The sequence below is a fragment of the Danaus plexippus genome, chromosome 24, assembly GCF_018135715.1.
Source record: "Danaus plexippus chromosome 24, MEX_DaPlex, whole genome shotgun sequence".
Lineage (NCBI taxonomy): Eukaryota > Metazoa > Arthropoda > Insecta > Lepidoptera > Nymphalidae > Danaus > Danaus plexippus.
In genome coordinates, this window is record NC_083552.1 from 3,598,583 (window position 1) to 3,616,382 (window position 17,800).

A 17,800-nucleotide genomic window follows, 5' to 3' on the forward strand; every position below is an offset into this window, starting at 1 on the left:
AAAAGTTATTGTCTTACGAAAAGTCAATTAATACGAGAGTGTAAGTCTAAATGATTAATCTTTTAATAATCGCTTAGTCTGTGAGCAGCCAAGAACGGACCCATAAAATAAGCCGACCATTACCAAGTTGATGGTCATTTTGCTGTCATTTCTACATTTCTTTAACAAAAGTATCATTCCCTCTATGTTCTTTCTCATAATTGTTGGAAATTAAAAGCACCACGTGTAATTAAATCCTACTTTTATTTATTTCATATACGAATTCCTGCGAGGACTAGACTAATTGAAGTAATCAAATCAAATAAGTGTATTTTATTTTTGATCATTACGGAATATTAAACATAATGATTATATAGTACCTGTCGTTCTCTCTCTCTCACACACACGCACACAAACACACACTTACCCATACAAACACACAAAAACAAGGACAGAAACGAGATAAGATGATGGTGATTGACAGGGCCGTCCACAACTTTATATAAAAACGGAAAAGGTTGCAAACCTCAAGTGTCATGAGGGTTGTACACTCCAATACATAATCCAATTCTAAATTTAGAGTACAACCGGCATTCAAATTACTTACTTGACCTCTTTCGTATTGCTTCTTTGGTATAAAACATTGTAAAATAAAGTAATAATGAAAATTTTGTTCAATAAAAAAAACCCACACATTAATCGTCAGTTAACAATTATATTGGCATGCGTGATTCACGTAATCAGGAAATCACCCGCGGGAATTGTCTAATATAATTTTAGATAAGAGCAGATATTCACCCTGCTAAACCGTTTTCAACCAAATTTAGCTAAGAACCACCGCAAGGAAACTGTCTTTCAAATGAAAAAAACTGCATGGAAATTGGTCGACTCATTTGAGAGCTTCGATGCCACAAACAGAAATTTACACCCACAGACACAGCCGCCCACATACACAGACACACACACACACACACACATACAAACTAATACATACAGACATCGACGTGAAACTTATAACACCCCGCCTTTTGCTTTGGAATTTAAAACTGCAATTTGAAAATGCTTGGCTCTAACTTAAACTTTCGCTAAGTAGTTCGACTTATCCTAAGGTTCTTGCATGAAAATTTATTATACAAATATAGTTAAGAAATATGTATATCCTAACCGTAATTGAATGAAGAAAAACACGTGACCTTTCTGGGGTCTGTGAAGTGTAATAATTTAGATAAAAATGAAGGTCAACATCTCAACTCTACCGCATGCGTATCTCAAAAAGCATATTCGTGAGTCCCAAATAATGACAGTACGGATAGCAAATAAAAAATGTTCTATTTGTATAGGAAAAAGTAAATAAAGGGTGATTTTATTTTAATATTTTTGTAAGCTTACCCCAAGTTTGCAAACTCATACTACATTTTAAGCGTTAACAATTTTTTCATTAATTAAATTTCACATATTATTCTATTAAGGTAGACTCAATAAAATGAGAAAGAAAAAACGCTTCTTACGTAGTATGGCGATTCATACTTGTTCTAAACATATTGTCACCCGATATTCCAGAGATCGCAGATCCTTCTGCTCGTATGAGTGATTTATAAATAATTTATGTTCTACATTTTATTTTATTTAAAATAGAATATTTGTTTCTCTTTACAAGAATATTAGAATAATTTTAAAAGTTGTATGAAATCTTCTTATTTTGATGTTAATAATAATAATATAGAATTACATTCAGATCGAATGAATGAATGAAAATGAATCAGAGGACGGAGACGAGATAACCGGAGGCGTCGGAACATCGAGCGCGGTTTTCTGTTTAAAAACTCCTAAGTTATTTTGTGTAAATTCTTTCAATTCAAGTATTGGATTTGAAGAAAAACTTGGCAAATTTAATTATTCCCGTTCGACAGATTCGAATTTATATCTTGGATTTTTCGCTGATTATTTTCCGCCGCATGAATTTTCTCACCGGATTGTTTTGAATTTTCTTTGTGAGCAATTTCATCCTCTCTGTTAAGACAAGTTTAATCTGAAACGTGGACTATTATTACTTTATTTTCGTCTTTTTTTTTTCCAACCTTAACGAGCTCTTTGATGTACTCAACCTTTCGTTAGAATACTAAAGTAAATGGAATGTTTTTTAAATAAATTGTTTGAAACGGACCTTCCAAATAAATTCTTTTATTTAAAAGTTTATTATTTAATCCTTTGACTTTGATAACGACGTGAAATTTTCTAATTTCACTTTCATCTGGAACCATTGTTAAATTATTATAAATGTTTTAACGGTTTAAAATTTATATTAATAATAATAACTTGCTGTCGGTACATTGAGTATTAACTCAGTAATAGTGCAGGACGTTTGGCCACATGCCTAATACAGCCTGCGTGCTATCTGCACTGGATAGCCTCCAGTAATATATATGTATGTATGATATTTTTATCATGTAATTGGGAATACATATATTATTAAAATAATAATAATATTGAACATTAACAGAACTTTACAATGTGAGTTTAAAGAATACTTAACTTTAATGTAATTTATATGTTTATATTTGTTTGAAAGTTAGAGTATTGTTGCCCGAAACTTCCAATTCTCCTCGAAACGGATTAACTTACTCTTGTAGCGTATATTTTATCAGAAATAATAAAGTCTTAATTAAAATTTGTATTTATTATCGTCTAATAATCTTTTAAGGGTTATTTACTTCTAGTAGCTATGAAGATGTGTTAATTTTCGCGTCCTTACATCTTCGTATTGATTTTAAGCCTGATTAGATACATAGGGAGATAAAAATCTTGTACGGTACTTACCCACAGAAAGATATAATCGATTGAGGCATTAAAATAGGTTGAGTGGGACCACATGTTACAATAGAATACATATATGTAAATATATTCTTTATGTAGCCTTTATTATATGTTATCTTATCAATTCTATTATAATTTTACTTAGTAACGTTTCAAATATGATATTTATAGCATTCACGAAGCTTAGTCGAATTGTATTCGTATAAATCGTACTTCTTGTAGTCGTGTGTACATTCATAGATGAGTGTATGTATAATCACTTAAACATAATCTGTATTAATTAAATATTAATATGTCCATATATATACGTATATAACAGGACGAAAATGAAATAGCAGAAGCTAGTAATAGAATCGGCTGGAACAGAGCGGTCATTTAAAAAAAAATATCCAAGCCGCGTTCATAAAGTGCTATTTCACATATGGAAGTGAAATTTTTCGGTAAACTTTAATACCCAGGTTTATACGTCGGAGTGAACATCTCCGTCGAGATTTGCACTCTTTATTTGAAAGCTTGCACTTCACGGGTACGTAATACCGACGGTGACCAACATACGTTAAAAATTTTAGGAAACTCGATAATATCATCGACAGCTATAAAAACGTATACATATTATACGACTGTCATCATTTTGATATTATAAAAAAAATATTAAAATATATAAATTATATTTACTACGAAAAAGGAATATTCCTATGGTTTGTGTATATAAAAAAAACGGTTATATTATTTTAATTTCCTTTTTCCGTCGAAATCATGGACACTCTATATGTAAAAGTATTTTCGGGTCAAATTGCAAGTTGCTGACGGCACAGCAAACAGCAGTCGGCGCTATTAGTTTTATCCTATTCCAGAAATCCCAACAAATTCTTGAACATTTTTCGACAAATTCGTATTGACTCAATCCGGGACTCATTATTCCATCTTTCAAGGTTTAAAAAGTTATTAAAACTTTCTTTTCTCACTTCCGAAGTAACGTGGATGTGCGAACTTTAAAAGGCTTTTCTCATTTGCTAGCACTATATATATATATATATAGATTTGAAAGGTTTCCTTCTAAGATAATATCAATTAATAGAAGACTTTGCACCTGATTTAACAGTTTATTTTGTCCAAACTCGTAAGCCTATAATAATAGTTAATATAATAATACATCCATATATAAGAATATAATTTTACAGCCGCGGGACAAGCCGACCAAATGTAACAATAATATGTAAATAAATGGAATAGCAAATACGATAATTTTATATCGAATTATAAAATAAAACATGAGGCAATACGCAATCATGTATTTCTACAACCATATAGTGTGATATTGATTCGAAACGCCGAGATTACTTTAGCGGCGATTTTTCATATAACATCAAACCACCGTAACGAATTAGTGATAACGGACATTTGCAAATGACAGCCGCAAAAAGGGGAAAAATATAAATGAAACGCACTCATTCATAAACTGATTTGATCGTGAGAAATGTGGGTATGGAGAACCACAAGTGTTATTATAATCGCAATGTTAGTGGTCGTATCCGCGATCGGTGAAAAGGCATCGAGGGCTTGTAAGAGCTACGGTCAATCTATGCTCGAATGTCGCAACGTGCTCCAGCCGACGTCTAAAGTGAGGGTGCCAATTGATTTACTTCTCTATCCTCATATGGTTTTGATCGGATTTCGTATGAAAGCCAACGATCCTCCAGCTTGGAAATGTGGTGGTTCTTTAATCAGCGAAGAATGGGTACTGACTGCAGCGCATTGTATCGAAGATCCCTTGGAAGGGCCGGCTAGCGTTTTACGCATAGGAACAGCAACATTTGAATTTGATGAAGTCGAGGGGCTCGCCCAAGAAAGAGACGTCGCTCAAGTGGTACCACATCCCAAGTATAAACCACCGTCCAAATATCACGATATCGCATTAATAAGAAGTCAAACTAAATTCATTCTAAGCAGGGATATCAGAATTGCCTGTTTAAATTTAGATCACGACATTAGAAATGTCAAATTGACAGCTATAGGATTCGGTACCACAGCTTCAGGTCTATCACATGGGAGTCAAACGCTGATGAAAGTGGACGTTGATGTCATAGATAGTAAAATTTGCAATCGTTCTATGAAATTTTTGGTAAAGAGAAAGATTTTGGAATACGGTATAACTGACTCTCAACTCTGCGCCGGGGACTATGAACATGGTGGCAAGGATACATGCCAGGGTGATTCCGGAGGACCCTTACAGGTTATGGATGAAAGGGTGGATTGCGTGAAAACTTTTCCTTTGCATAAAATAGTGGGCATTACTTCGTTTGGCAGGGACTGTGGTAGGAAGATGTCTCCGGGGGTGTACACGAGGACCTCTAAATATATAGACTGGATAGAAAACGTTGTCTGGCCGGATGATGTTAAAACGTAAATACTTTTTAATTATGTTATTATACTCTATTATAACGCAACTGTAAGTACGGAATATCTTTTTGCGTAACTGTATATGTATGTAGAATGAGTTCACCATTGGCAGTTTCACAGTAATTTCTTATCTAGATTACATTAAGATTTATTATACTGATTTATTATATAATAACTGATTTTATTACTCAGTGATAAGGTAGAAATTTATTTACACATAAGCATATTATTATAAATAAAAATTTATAATTTACCCAAATATATTAAAGTACTATAAACGTTATAGAATTATCTATAAATATTAATAAAGTCTGTCTGAATCCCACGAACAATCTTAATAACAGCATGGCAGGTTGTTCTTAAAATATAGCTCACTGAAGAATAACAACTCTCACCTAAAACAGAAGCGAAGCTACTATGAAAAACGTCAGGGTTGAAACCACAAGGGATGATACAGAATGAAAAAAATACAAGGAAATGTTACATTAGGGACCTGGCGAGAACTGAATTGAGACTGTTCATAGAGAAATATCGTTTGAGAACGCTCTTGTTATTCCTTGGACATTTTTTATGTACGTAAAAAATATGCCATACATATATCGTATTACTTACTTAAATAAACATATATTCTATTGAAGAATTAATTATTTTTTGTACAGGAAAAGAAATATAAAATACTTTTATAATTCAAATTAACTTCCTTAATGACAGTGAAATATTATTCATAAAAAGTGGGGCAATTCGCTGATGTAACGGTGAAAAATAGACAATTAAAGTTAGCCGAAGTTTGGAAGTCATCTTATTACAAGAAACACAATTTATAACTTACACAGGTAATACGTAATTTTCATTTAAACTTGAGTCGTTCCTTTTGAATACAACCAAAGTTAAAAACTCTATATATTTAAAGTAAAATTAGTCCTATTTATTTAAGTCGATGTAATTTTTTGAAACAAAAAAAAAATTGATTTATTTTAATAACATTGTCAAATGAAATGCAAGAAAAAATAGGTGAGATGATTTATTTTAAACCTTTTATCACATATATTAGATAAAAAAGAAATTAAATATTACGCTAGCAATATCTTTTTATAAAAACAAATCAAAACACACTTTGAATTTAAATTGATAAACTACAAGCAATGAAAACACAGTTGCAGATAGGTACATTTTATAGTGATAGAAGCTATACGGATCCAATTATAACTTTCCTTATTATAATACAAGTCATACATAAAAACAACAAGCATAGCACAGACAAAACTCAGTCAGAGCTAACTTAGGTATGAAACAGCGAACTTTCTGTACTGAAACTGTATCATATCTTGACTTCTATAAAAAGCCGCGTGTTATATCCTGCTGGGAGCTCCATAGAAGATGCTCTAGTTATGTAACTTACAATTCTCAAATCAAATTTCAAACTCTCCGACAGTATACAAATATTCGGTGAACATAACACGAAGTCAATTCACATAAGATAGTACTGTTAAAGTTATGTCATTAGAATATTTTATTAATGGAAATATATTATAAGGTATTTTTTTTTCAAATGTCTTTGTTATTAATCTCATCCTCAGTATAAATAAATTTAACTAAAACTGTTTTCCTCTAAGCTTCCGTCGGAAGTCGTTTCTCTATTAAAGTAGCTTTTGTACCACAAATACCTTTACGGAGGTTCACTTCAGCGCAATTTTTCTAATAACAATTCCTTTGATGTCAGAGCGTGATGGCCGACATTATAATAACTTGTCATTTAACTAGTTAAGTAAATTTTTACTTCATACACATTTACTTATATATATTTTAATCTGATCTTTTTGTTTATAAAATTTCACCATTTTTATATAACACTCACAGAAATATTCCAAATATTTTCACTCATTTACGAGTTGTGATATATTTGATGCACTCTAATTGAGACCTTAATATGTTACGATAAACGACATTTTGGTATATCTCATTCAGCTTTATTAACTTGGAATATCGGAAGCTTTACCCCAAATATTTTTACGCGCGAACGTCACGCTCCCGATCGGATTCTGGGCGAATTTCTAAGATCGTTAATGAAATAACTCGGTTTAATCGCCCGACCATTGTCCGTCCTCCCCAAAACTTATGGGCACCATACTTTATATTAAATTTTCAAATTGATCCGACGTTTAGTAAAGTAAAAATAAAGATTAAAAAACATTAATTATAGTATAAACAATATATAACAAAAAAAATTCTATATATGTATGTACTTCTTACGACTATATACATTTTAATATAAACCTCTCGCATTAGCTGGAGATGAAAAATGTCACATTCTATAAATCCGGACCAATAGACAAGAATCTCGCGATTCAGCAACACACGATTCAGCCAACCATGAAAGTATAACCTTGACATCTGTATAAATGAGATTTCATTTGTAATCTGTGGGTTATTTAAAAGTGTCTGAATCAAACTTTTTCAATCACCGACTCGCCAAGGGACACTTATCTGCCACCGATGAAAGAGGGTTTAAGCCGCCTTTATCGACGCCGCCATTCAATAGATTTCATATTAAAAAGTCAATTTAACTTCACCGCTAGCATTGATGATTCAGAATTTTAATATATAGGTATACATATAATATTGTGAAATAGAATAGCCCAAGGCAATACGCATGAAACAAGGCTGAATAATGAAGACTTTCAACTCTTCCTGATTGTGAATATTAATCTTAAAAATGTAATACTTAGTTCAATATATGTGTGTATATAATAAAGGTTTCTAAGCGTACAACAGCGGTATATGATTTCTTATCGTGTCACAGCGTTTTAACCTTGGATTAAGATGGCTTTATGCATATTCAGTGTCTATATGAATTTCTGATGTGTATGAAATTCAGATGCACATTGTGGATTCACATCTGTTTTGTGATGCTGCCGATTCTTAAATGTAGGAAGAAATTACATTATACCAGACATAAATTTATATTCTTGCTTCCCACTTACATATTTTTGTACGTTATAACGATGATATTAAATTAAAAATTCAAGTTTTCCCTTGCAAGTTAGTTAATTAATAGGTAAATAGATTAATTTGATACAGCCATCTAATAAAGCTTTATTATATTATGGTTAAATACGATTATCTTCTTAATTAATTAACATTACCAACACATTATCTATGATCCGTCAGACGTTAGAATAATGGAGTAGATGTTTATTTTTCATTTTAATACGTAACAATACGTTACTGCGAATCCAGGTTGAATTACAATATCAATTATGATAACAATGGTGAGTGAGAATCAACAGAGGGCGGTAGTGTAGCTGTCAAAAGATCAACAATCTTGAAACAACGGTAATATGCTAATGTGTCCAAATACTAAGATGGGATATAGATAGATTCTCCTAACAAGTATCAGGAAGCAGGCACTTCCCCTTCACTAAACATGTAATTTATAATTTATGTGTTCTAACTATGGATAGGGCAACTATATATTTTGCTTGACTTGACTTTTCTATTATAAAACTCAATTTTTTGCCGCCAAATTCGACGTCATGCTTTGAGTTTAATTTAATTTCCATAGGCATCGAGACTTACCATTGATTGAGTCTTATTAAAAAAAAAACCATCAGAAAAGCCTGATTGTATGTATTATATCTTCCACTAGAATTGTATCGACTATTTGTTTAGTTCCGATGAATAGTAACGAAAGGAAAATAATAGTTTTATGTTATTTAAAGGAATGAAGCGGATCAAACATAAATATTCACCGTACAGTGATATTTTCTATAAAATAGGAGTAATATTTTAATAAAAATTTCAGCAGCATATAAATCAGAAATTCGTCGAAAAATATATTTCAAGCGCTATTATTGCCGGGCGAGAGGCGACTTCCTTCTAGTGCATCAGTATTTATTAACGAATGACCTTAATACTTTGGCCAATTTTAATGTTCGCTTAATACGAATGAATAAAATGTATTTACATATATATTTTCGTTTGTTACAAATTCTTTTTGTAGTTAAACATGTAAAAATTTTTCATTGGTCAAGCAGAATAGTGATGTACCATTAATTTCGACACATGCTTGTATTCAAATATATGTGTGTATCTCATATCGATAAATACTAAATTCCGGGCCATGTCTATTGCTGGAATTACTGGACACGAACATATAAATCCCGATCACTCTGTAGGGTTGTCACTTATTTTTATGTTATTCAACAATTTGTTCGCGGGTTTTACCGGATTTACGTTGTCATGTCACTGTCGGCTGTACTTATGGTATTATTAAATTTATTTTGTAACAATGGCTTTATAAATGTGTGTAATTATATAATTACGATGTTTTAAACCGTGAGACCAATTAGCAGTATCATAATTATTATTTAATTAATCGTAATCCGAACTGTGACATTCGATAGATCCACAGAATTGACCGATAGTGACTGACGTTTAACCGAATTTAATTTTGTTAATAATTTTATTTTTCACTAATAACTAAATCATTGACAACCCTAACCAAACATACAAACGTAATAGGCGAATAACAGGCGGCTTAATTCAATCGATTCACTTTTAATATTTAACTTCAATTATCAGCACAATTAACGGTTGTTAAAATGCTGATGTGAAATGCAATTTTAATATATTAAATAAATTTGTTTATTTAAAATATATATATATATATATATATATATATACAAATTACAATTATTTATTATTCAGTAATAGTTTGCAACAAATGTACATATTCTAAATCTAAATGGAGTCTAAATAAGAATATTTTTAACAACAAATTTCTTACAATCTATACTGAATTAAATTCTTTATACTTTATAATAATGAGATGTATATTTTTCATTTGTTAACAGGTAAGTTACCCCGCAATCAATTAAAACAAGGCTTAATTCCATATTACGTGGGCGATGCAATTCAATTTAAAATCAATGGAAACAAAACTCTTTACACTTGAGGACGTTAAATTTATACATCTAGATTTACATTTATTACTATCGTTATACGCACACTTGTATTAGTTATTGTATTTCCTTACATCATATTATTTGATATTCAACATACAAAAACAATTATTTAATTAAAATATCTTTAACACAAAAAGGAAGAATCGAAATTCCTCTGTCCCTGATAACACTATTCCACACATTACCAATGTAGATTAGACTAGAATCTAGATCCTATTCAATTTTTCAAACTGCAGTGAAGTGAATTAATAACGTGACCCATTTCCATGGGATTTTGACGTTTTGCCAGCCAATAACCGCAGATGGTGTGAAACACGAAAGATAAAATCAGTTTAGTTTCAATGTTACTGAGTTCAATGAAGCGTATTACCGTGTTTGTGATTTGAATTACTTTGATCCTGTTCCAGTATAATAATATACATATATATATATATTAGATCACAGTATATGTTTGTGTATATAAAATGATCGTGAATGTTATGGACTATATACCGTAATCCCCTATTCGTGATGGCGCATAGCTTTTCAATGGGATGCCATCAAGCGATTACTATGCTATGGTGTAGTATCCGTACGTTAAAACCATTGTTTGATATGCAGTTAAAGTTTATGTGATATTTTTACTCTGTTGTGTGTAAACGATTTATGCATTCTCATTTGATTTCCGACGCTTCAGTGTATGCTTAGTTGTGTTCACAAACAATACGCCTAATGATTTTAAACAACAGAGAAAAGATATAAGAGGCTGTAATATTCACTAAGATTTCGCGATGAATCTATTTAAAAATATATATATATATATGTTTATTTCTTTTTGGTGTGCATTTAATATTATTCCAGCGTTATAAGTAGATATGAGCCTTAAAGAGGAATCTGAAAGTATTACTTATATCTTACGAATGATTTAAGATACATGATTATTTAATACATGATCTATTCAAATCATTAGTATTAATAGGCGGTGCGGAGGCGATCGTTCTGTAAGTATAGAAAACAGTTTCAAATGCGTACCAACGATAAATCAAGCGCCGTATGTGACTGATGATGGAGCCGGCTTCGTTCGACTCCAGATATGGGTTACAGACATAAGCGATAGCGTTCACTGAAGCGGGTTTTTTTACACGGTATGACGTAAGACAATATTTTTATATTCGGCCACGTATGAAGTAAAATATAATTCAAATCAATTTTAGTAAATGTTGTTAAGTATACCGAAATATCTCACTATTATTTTACTAACTACGTGAGTCGTGTGAAAATGACATACTTGCTAGGTGATATTTACGAACAAAACACCTCCGAAGGTTGCGTGGGTGAAATAATGTGGGTTGTGTTTCTTTATTTATAAGGGTATAGAGGAATAAAATTTTCCTATAACAAAGAACGGTCTCATATAAAATATAACATACTATTGTTTCTAACTTAATAGTATTTATAATAAAATAAATGACAACATTTCACGCTAATCCTGTATTATGAGAGTTACCTTAATTCAATGGTGCTTAATGTAAGGACATAGAGTTTAAAATGAAACACATCTATCTGATTGATTTCGCTGTAGACGTTTCAAAGTACCAAACATTCTTCGTAAAACTTTCATAAGAATTTTCGTTATTAAACTCGAAGAACCTCTTTATATTACTCGTGGGTTCTGTTCTAAACAAATAAAAATTACATTCTATTGTGAAACGAATTTAACAAAAAATGTTATATAAAATCCACATTTATAATGATTAATTAAATTTTAATCTCTGTTTATGTCCAATGTATTCGGACGTCATATTTGCATGCGACAGCTGTCACAAAGACCTCAAAGATTTTATGACAGGTCGACATTGCGAGTAGACTTTTCCGTTCCTTTACTTATTACTTTTCTGTTCGTTTACTTTCATATTATTGTTATCATATATTAAATGTGAAAATTTCATTTTCATTTTGTTTATTATTTGTTTATAATAATCTAGATTAACAGGGTTAGAAGGTATTATTTTGATATTTGCAACTTTTAAACCTTATCTATATAGAGATATGCATATCTTCTCACTGAATCTATTTCATGAACATTTGTATATTCATGAAAATTCAGAAAGTGTCCATCCCATACAGCTTTAATAAAGTCCGTTAAACAGCTTCAAAGAGAATTGAACGTTAGAAGGAATCTCAGTAAGATGTTGTATTTCAAACGAGATTCCCGCGATAATTCCTTACACTTTTGTTGGTATCCTGCACTGTTTAACGCACGAGTTTATTACACGGTCTATAAGTTTTTTAGTTAAAAAAACTAGTTCATGAAAAATATATGTGGTTGACCGATATAAAATAAATTTAAAACAACAATTACACTTATGTTTATTTATATTATAGGTATTTCAACAGCAACAGTATGAAAAAAACATTATTTTTCTTCTCTTTCCGATATTGGGAACGAGTGTGTACTGTTTATTTATCTTTTATGAAATTTCATATTTCGTAGAAAGGGACTCATATTGTTCCATGAAAAAGAAATTAATACATTTTAAATTAGCTATGACTTAATTATAATTATTATTTAGGCTATTTAACCGTAATTTTTTTATGTATAACTGAAATTTATAACATTTTTTTTTCTTATTAATAGTGGAGCCCAAATCCCGGGGGCGATCGGCTCGGAGTAAGTTGTAATTGACGGCTCTAGTCAGCTAAAGTTCTGGTGGGATTTTATAAAGAAGATTTAATTTATACGGTCGATCTACAGAACGCCTCACATAATGTATTTGACAACCATCTTTAATTTCTCATGATTGTATTGTCCTTCATAAATATATTTTATATGTTATGTCTTCTCATGTTTAATAATAATGTAATGATGTATTATATATTTCAATTTTTTTTTAACAAAGACAAACAAAATCGTAAATATATATCAGCGACGTATATGAAAGTAGAAGCAAAGATGAGATTAACATATTCAGTTTATTCTCTAATTACGATCACTATCATAATATCATTTATGTCAAAATCAATCGTTCAAATATCTATCAACAATAACGTAAATTTTAAATGTATGTCAAATATCAGACCTCGTTTGTATAACTCCTAAACTCAAGATGTTCGTGAGTTACGCTAACCAGATATCTGGAAAATAAATATTCCCGCAATTATCTTACGCAACATTACAAACTAGCAAAACGGCCCACGTTTTGGTAATAAGTAACCCTCATAATAACCTAGTTCCAGGTGAAAATTGAAAGATGAGATTAAAATAGATGGGAAGAAAGATAGATCAAGGACCGGTAATATTGTTAGCTCTTTTGCCTTCAACTCCTGGATGTGTGAACCTGTGAACTCAGGGTAATCATACCATATCCGTTTAACTGACTACGCCTATGCGAACCCTTTCTATACCACGAAAACTCAGCATAGATTTTTCTTTCCTACAAATCTTAATAGTATAATAAATTTATATTACACAAGCACATGATGATGGACAAATATAAAAAATAAAATAGTTACTTTAATAATCGAACATCTCAATTGCCTCAGATATTTATATTCCAACCAATTACAGTTATCAAAAATGCTTTCAACGTAATACGATGCCTGTAACATCTCAGTCCGTAACCAATCACCAACATAAAACCTCATCATTATGCATCATGAGATAAAAGTCGGTAGCTTTCATGGGATTAACATGTTAATTACGAATAGATTATTTGGATATAATGTATTTCTTATCAGCAAACTTCTAACATGTTAATGTTTAAATTTATTAATCCCTTAGAATGTATGATTCTGTTAATTTATATGCTGTTTTAAATTTCACGGCACCTGGAGATATTTAGCAGGTGTGAGCCAGGTTTTAAAAGCGAGGAATTATCGACTGAAATAATATTCGTTCCCGGATCTTATTTCGAAGCTAAATCTAACAATTAAAAAATTATAAAATTTACTCTAAAATAATATTTAGTATATATTTATGAGTTTTCATACAAATTACGTAAAAATAATTACGATCGAAATATTAGAACGACTTATAAGAACGGATAACAGACTGAAGTTATCTAAGATTCTAATCACACAATAGTCATGAATATTTACGGCTTTATTGAAAACTGATTTAATGAATTTTCATACAAAATTTTGAATATTACGATACTTTGAATCAAACACTAATTAAATACTTAAACCATTCAATATATTTGAGTATCCCAAAATTTTATTATATATGTGGACATTATCAATAAAGTCTTCTTATTAACTAAATCACAATATCTGGTACTTCATGATAATTCAAATTATCTTTGTACGTTTTAGTTTTCGTAATAAAACTTTGTGAAGTTTTTATGTTTATTTTAAAAAAAAAGATATAACATAATTTTTTTCTTTATGAGCAATAAAGTAACGAATGTTATTCAACACACAATGCGAATAATGAAAGAGCATATCACAATTACCTTCATGAAAGTTACATTGTTACGACATCATTATAATAATTTTATATGAAAAAGGATGCAGAGGTTTTTATATACATATATATGTTACAGCAGTTATACATATGAAAATATATGAAAATTATTACCCATCAAGTATGAAAAAAACAACACAGACACATATAACTTAGTATAAAATATTTTAACATTTCGGGACTCGCATTTAAACTTTCACTGATGCCGTTAAATGGTAGAATACTAAATGTAAAAACAGTAAAAACAATAAATCCAACTGTTCTGGAACGACGCAGTAAAAAGTGCTAACTCGTAACTACGCCGATTTGTAGGGCTGTCTGTGAGCCATAAAATTAATAATACCAAAATATATAAAGCACTCAAGTATAGAATAATAATACAATTAGTTGTGTAAGCAATTTAAAACTCGTTGAACAAAATAAATCCTAGGCCTTTAGATGTTTGCTCGTTTCGAAAATTATACGTAAAACGAAAAGTTCTTGAAAAAAATTTATCATTCAAATACATACCCATGTTTCATAAAGCTAAGAAGTACGTATATGTAAATGAGAAATAATGTTTAACAACCCTATATTTTAATATGAAAGAGATACAAGTAAGCTGGTAGCTCGATTCGCTTGTCGCCTAAAGTCTCGCGGAGACGAGGGGATTGTATAACCCTCACAGGATTATGTCGACAGCTTCTTAGGAAAATTTTAACATTAAATAAAAAAATAAAAAATAAACAAAAAATCAAACTAAATACCTCAAATCAGATCTGTTATATTCATGTATATTATTGTAAGATAAAATTAATCAGGTTTAGTTAGAGACAATCCACGGATTTGACAACCCATAGCTTAATTAACGAATATAAAATATATCTTAGAATTCCTACCTTAATATAGTAATTTCTTTATCGAGATTCATTCAGTTATAATGAGTAAAGTAAAATGCATCAGATCTTTCAATCATAATAACCAAGAAAAATTGTTACAAAGGTCTCTGTAATATCAAAATTAATCCCACAATTATACCCTCCAATAAATTCACATTGAATGTATGATTTAAAACGAAATCACTCCCGTTATATCAACAAGAGAATCAAATTACCAACAATAAAAAACTTAATTCCCATCAATGCAATGAATTGTTAAAAATATATATAATAATAATTTTAATTACCAATCACGTGTCATTATAATAATTACGAATGAAAATAAAACATAACACACTAGTGCTATTGATTGTACTGTAACAGCGCACGTCACGGAATCAAACCCGTTACAGCGTTTTAACTAACACATGCATATTAAATACATAATGTCACTCAAATCCCAACATTATGATAGCGGTCATAATTACTTCGACCACAACGCCATCTATGCGTATTACCACGCAGAATTAATTACAATTATCGTTTAATTTAACTTAATATAATTATCAAAATATATTTATTACGAAAAACAAAAACCTTTAATTTAATTAACCCAAATAGATGAAAACAAATTAAGAATTGCGTAAAGGAATTTTTTTTTTTATTTCCAACTCAATTTAACTGATAAACATAGTCAAGGATAAACAATGAGTACGTACCACAGGTATATCGGAATATCTTGAGAATCGAAATAGTATTTAATACGACTGATATATGACTATAAATATTTTATAATAAATATATATACTACTTATCAATTTTACTCTTTACAACAAGAAATGATTCCTTAAAAATTATAATATAATAAAGTATGGAACATAATAATATCTTTAAAAAGCCTAGGGGCGGTCGTGTTATTTCCAATCTATTTGATTTGCCGAAATGCAATTGACTGAGTTAATAAATTCCTATTGACGTTCGAGCTTCGACCACAATTACACCGTATTATAATATTTGCAGATGTAAAATAAATTTAATAAAAAAAAATACATTTTAATTATTGCACGCTTATGTTACTATTATTTACATGTAGAGTGTATTTAAACTAGCCTTTATATTACCAAGCAATTTGTTTCCGAGAATTATAATAAATATATACGCAAATAACTTTACAAACATACACACATATTTGAAATACAGAACAATTCCTCTCCGTTTCTTTTAATCCGTAAAGTTTTAGATTGCACTGTCATCAGTGTAAGTCTGGAAAGTTTAAATCAAAACATTTGGAAGCCGTTGGAAATTGAGTTTAAAACTTGGCCATATTGTTTTCTATTGTATATTTAGACCGAACTTTGAATATATTATGAAATTGAACAAATATTTTTTTTAATATAAACGCCACGGTGTGATAGTGGTTTGGATTTATCGATGCGGTGTTAGTTCTATTCGTCTAATTTTGATTTTGGTTTCTCGGAGGAATTTCAATTTGATTTTATGGGACTTATTAGTATAACAAGAATATTAAGTTTCCTCTCAACCTTCGGATGTACATTAATGATTAATATAACATCATACAAGGCAATATTGATATTTAAATACTAATTTATAATTATAAACGTCTTTAACAATAGCTTTACTGAGCGTTTTAGTTAATTAAATTAATGAACATAGGAAATGTGACATATACATATTTTTTTTTAATAAATTCCAAGCGTATGTCCATTTTGTTAAGATAATATCGAACACGTACACGCTACATCCACCACGTATACTGTAAAGTGAATGAAAATCGTGTGAATACTCGCATTATTTACTGGCTTATCGCTTTTACTTTAAACGTTATTTCCCATTGCACAGCGTCTGCATCTAAAAACAAATATAACTAGTTTATGTCAGAACGCGACGAAATTGAATTTAGGTCCAACGAGTTGCCTAACGAACGAACTATTTGAACTGCGAACTGAACGTGGAAAGAACCCACTTGGCTATTGTCACTTGGCGCGAAAAATAAAGAGATTACGAATTTCAGGAATGTGTTCGGAAATTAGCTTCGTACGAATTGACACAAATACGATTGGAAAACATAATTCTTTTGGGAAGAATAATAGTTTAGTTATGTTTTTGTTGATTGACCGTTGAAGTTGAATTTTAAATGAGATAAATCGCTTTTTTCATGTTAAAATTATAATGGAATTAGCCGATAAGTCCTGAGACAGTGACACTTAAGAGTCAACGCTCAATTTGCATGCCTCTGATGTAGCGTTTGAAAATTTTGTATATAAATTATTCATTTTACGAGCGGTATTTTTGTATCCAAATTTGTTATTACACTTAGGGTC

General features: G+C 30.5%; 2 protein-coding genes across 4 annotated transcripts in view; one reads left to right on the forward strand and one right to left on the reverse strand.

Annotated features, from left to right (window-relative positions):
• The window catches only part of LOC116775879 (uncharacterized), a 282,405-nt gene that overhangs the window by 61,570 nt on the left and 203,035 nt on the right, over positions 1–17,800 (reverse strand). The window lies entirely within an intron of this gene.
• LOC116775880 (serine protease snake-like) lies at positions 4,093–6,026 on the forward strand. Of its 2 annotated transcripts, XR_004353870.2 has the most exons (3): positions 4,093–5,196; positions 5,598–5,765; positions 5,853–6,026. XR_004353870.2 is itself a non-coding variant. In XM_032668893.2 (2 exons), the coding sequence occupies exons 1-2, from the start codon at positions 4,271–4,273 to the stop codon at positions 5,653–5,655; spliced, it is 984 nt and encodes a 327-aa protein (XP_032524784.1). In that variant the 5' UTR covers positions 4,093–4,270; the 3' UTR covers positions 5,656–6,026. The 2 variants fall into 2 exon arrangements, 1 of the variants encoding a protein (XP_032524784.1); XM_032668893.2 differs by having other exon boundaries at positions 5,598–6,026.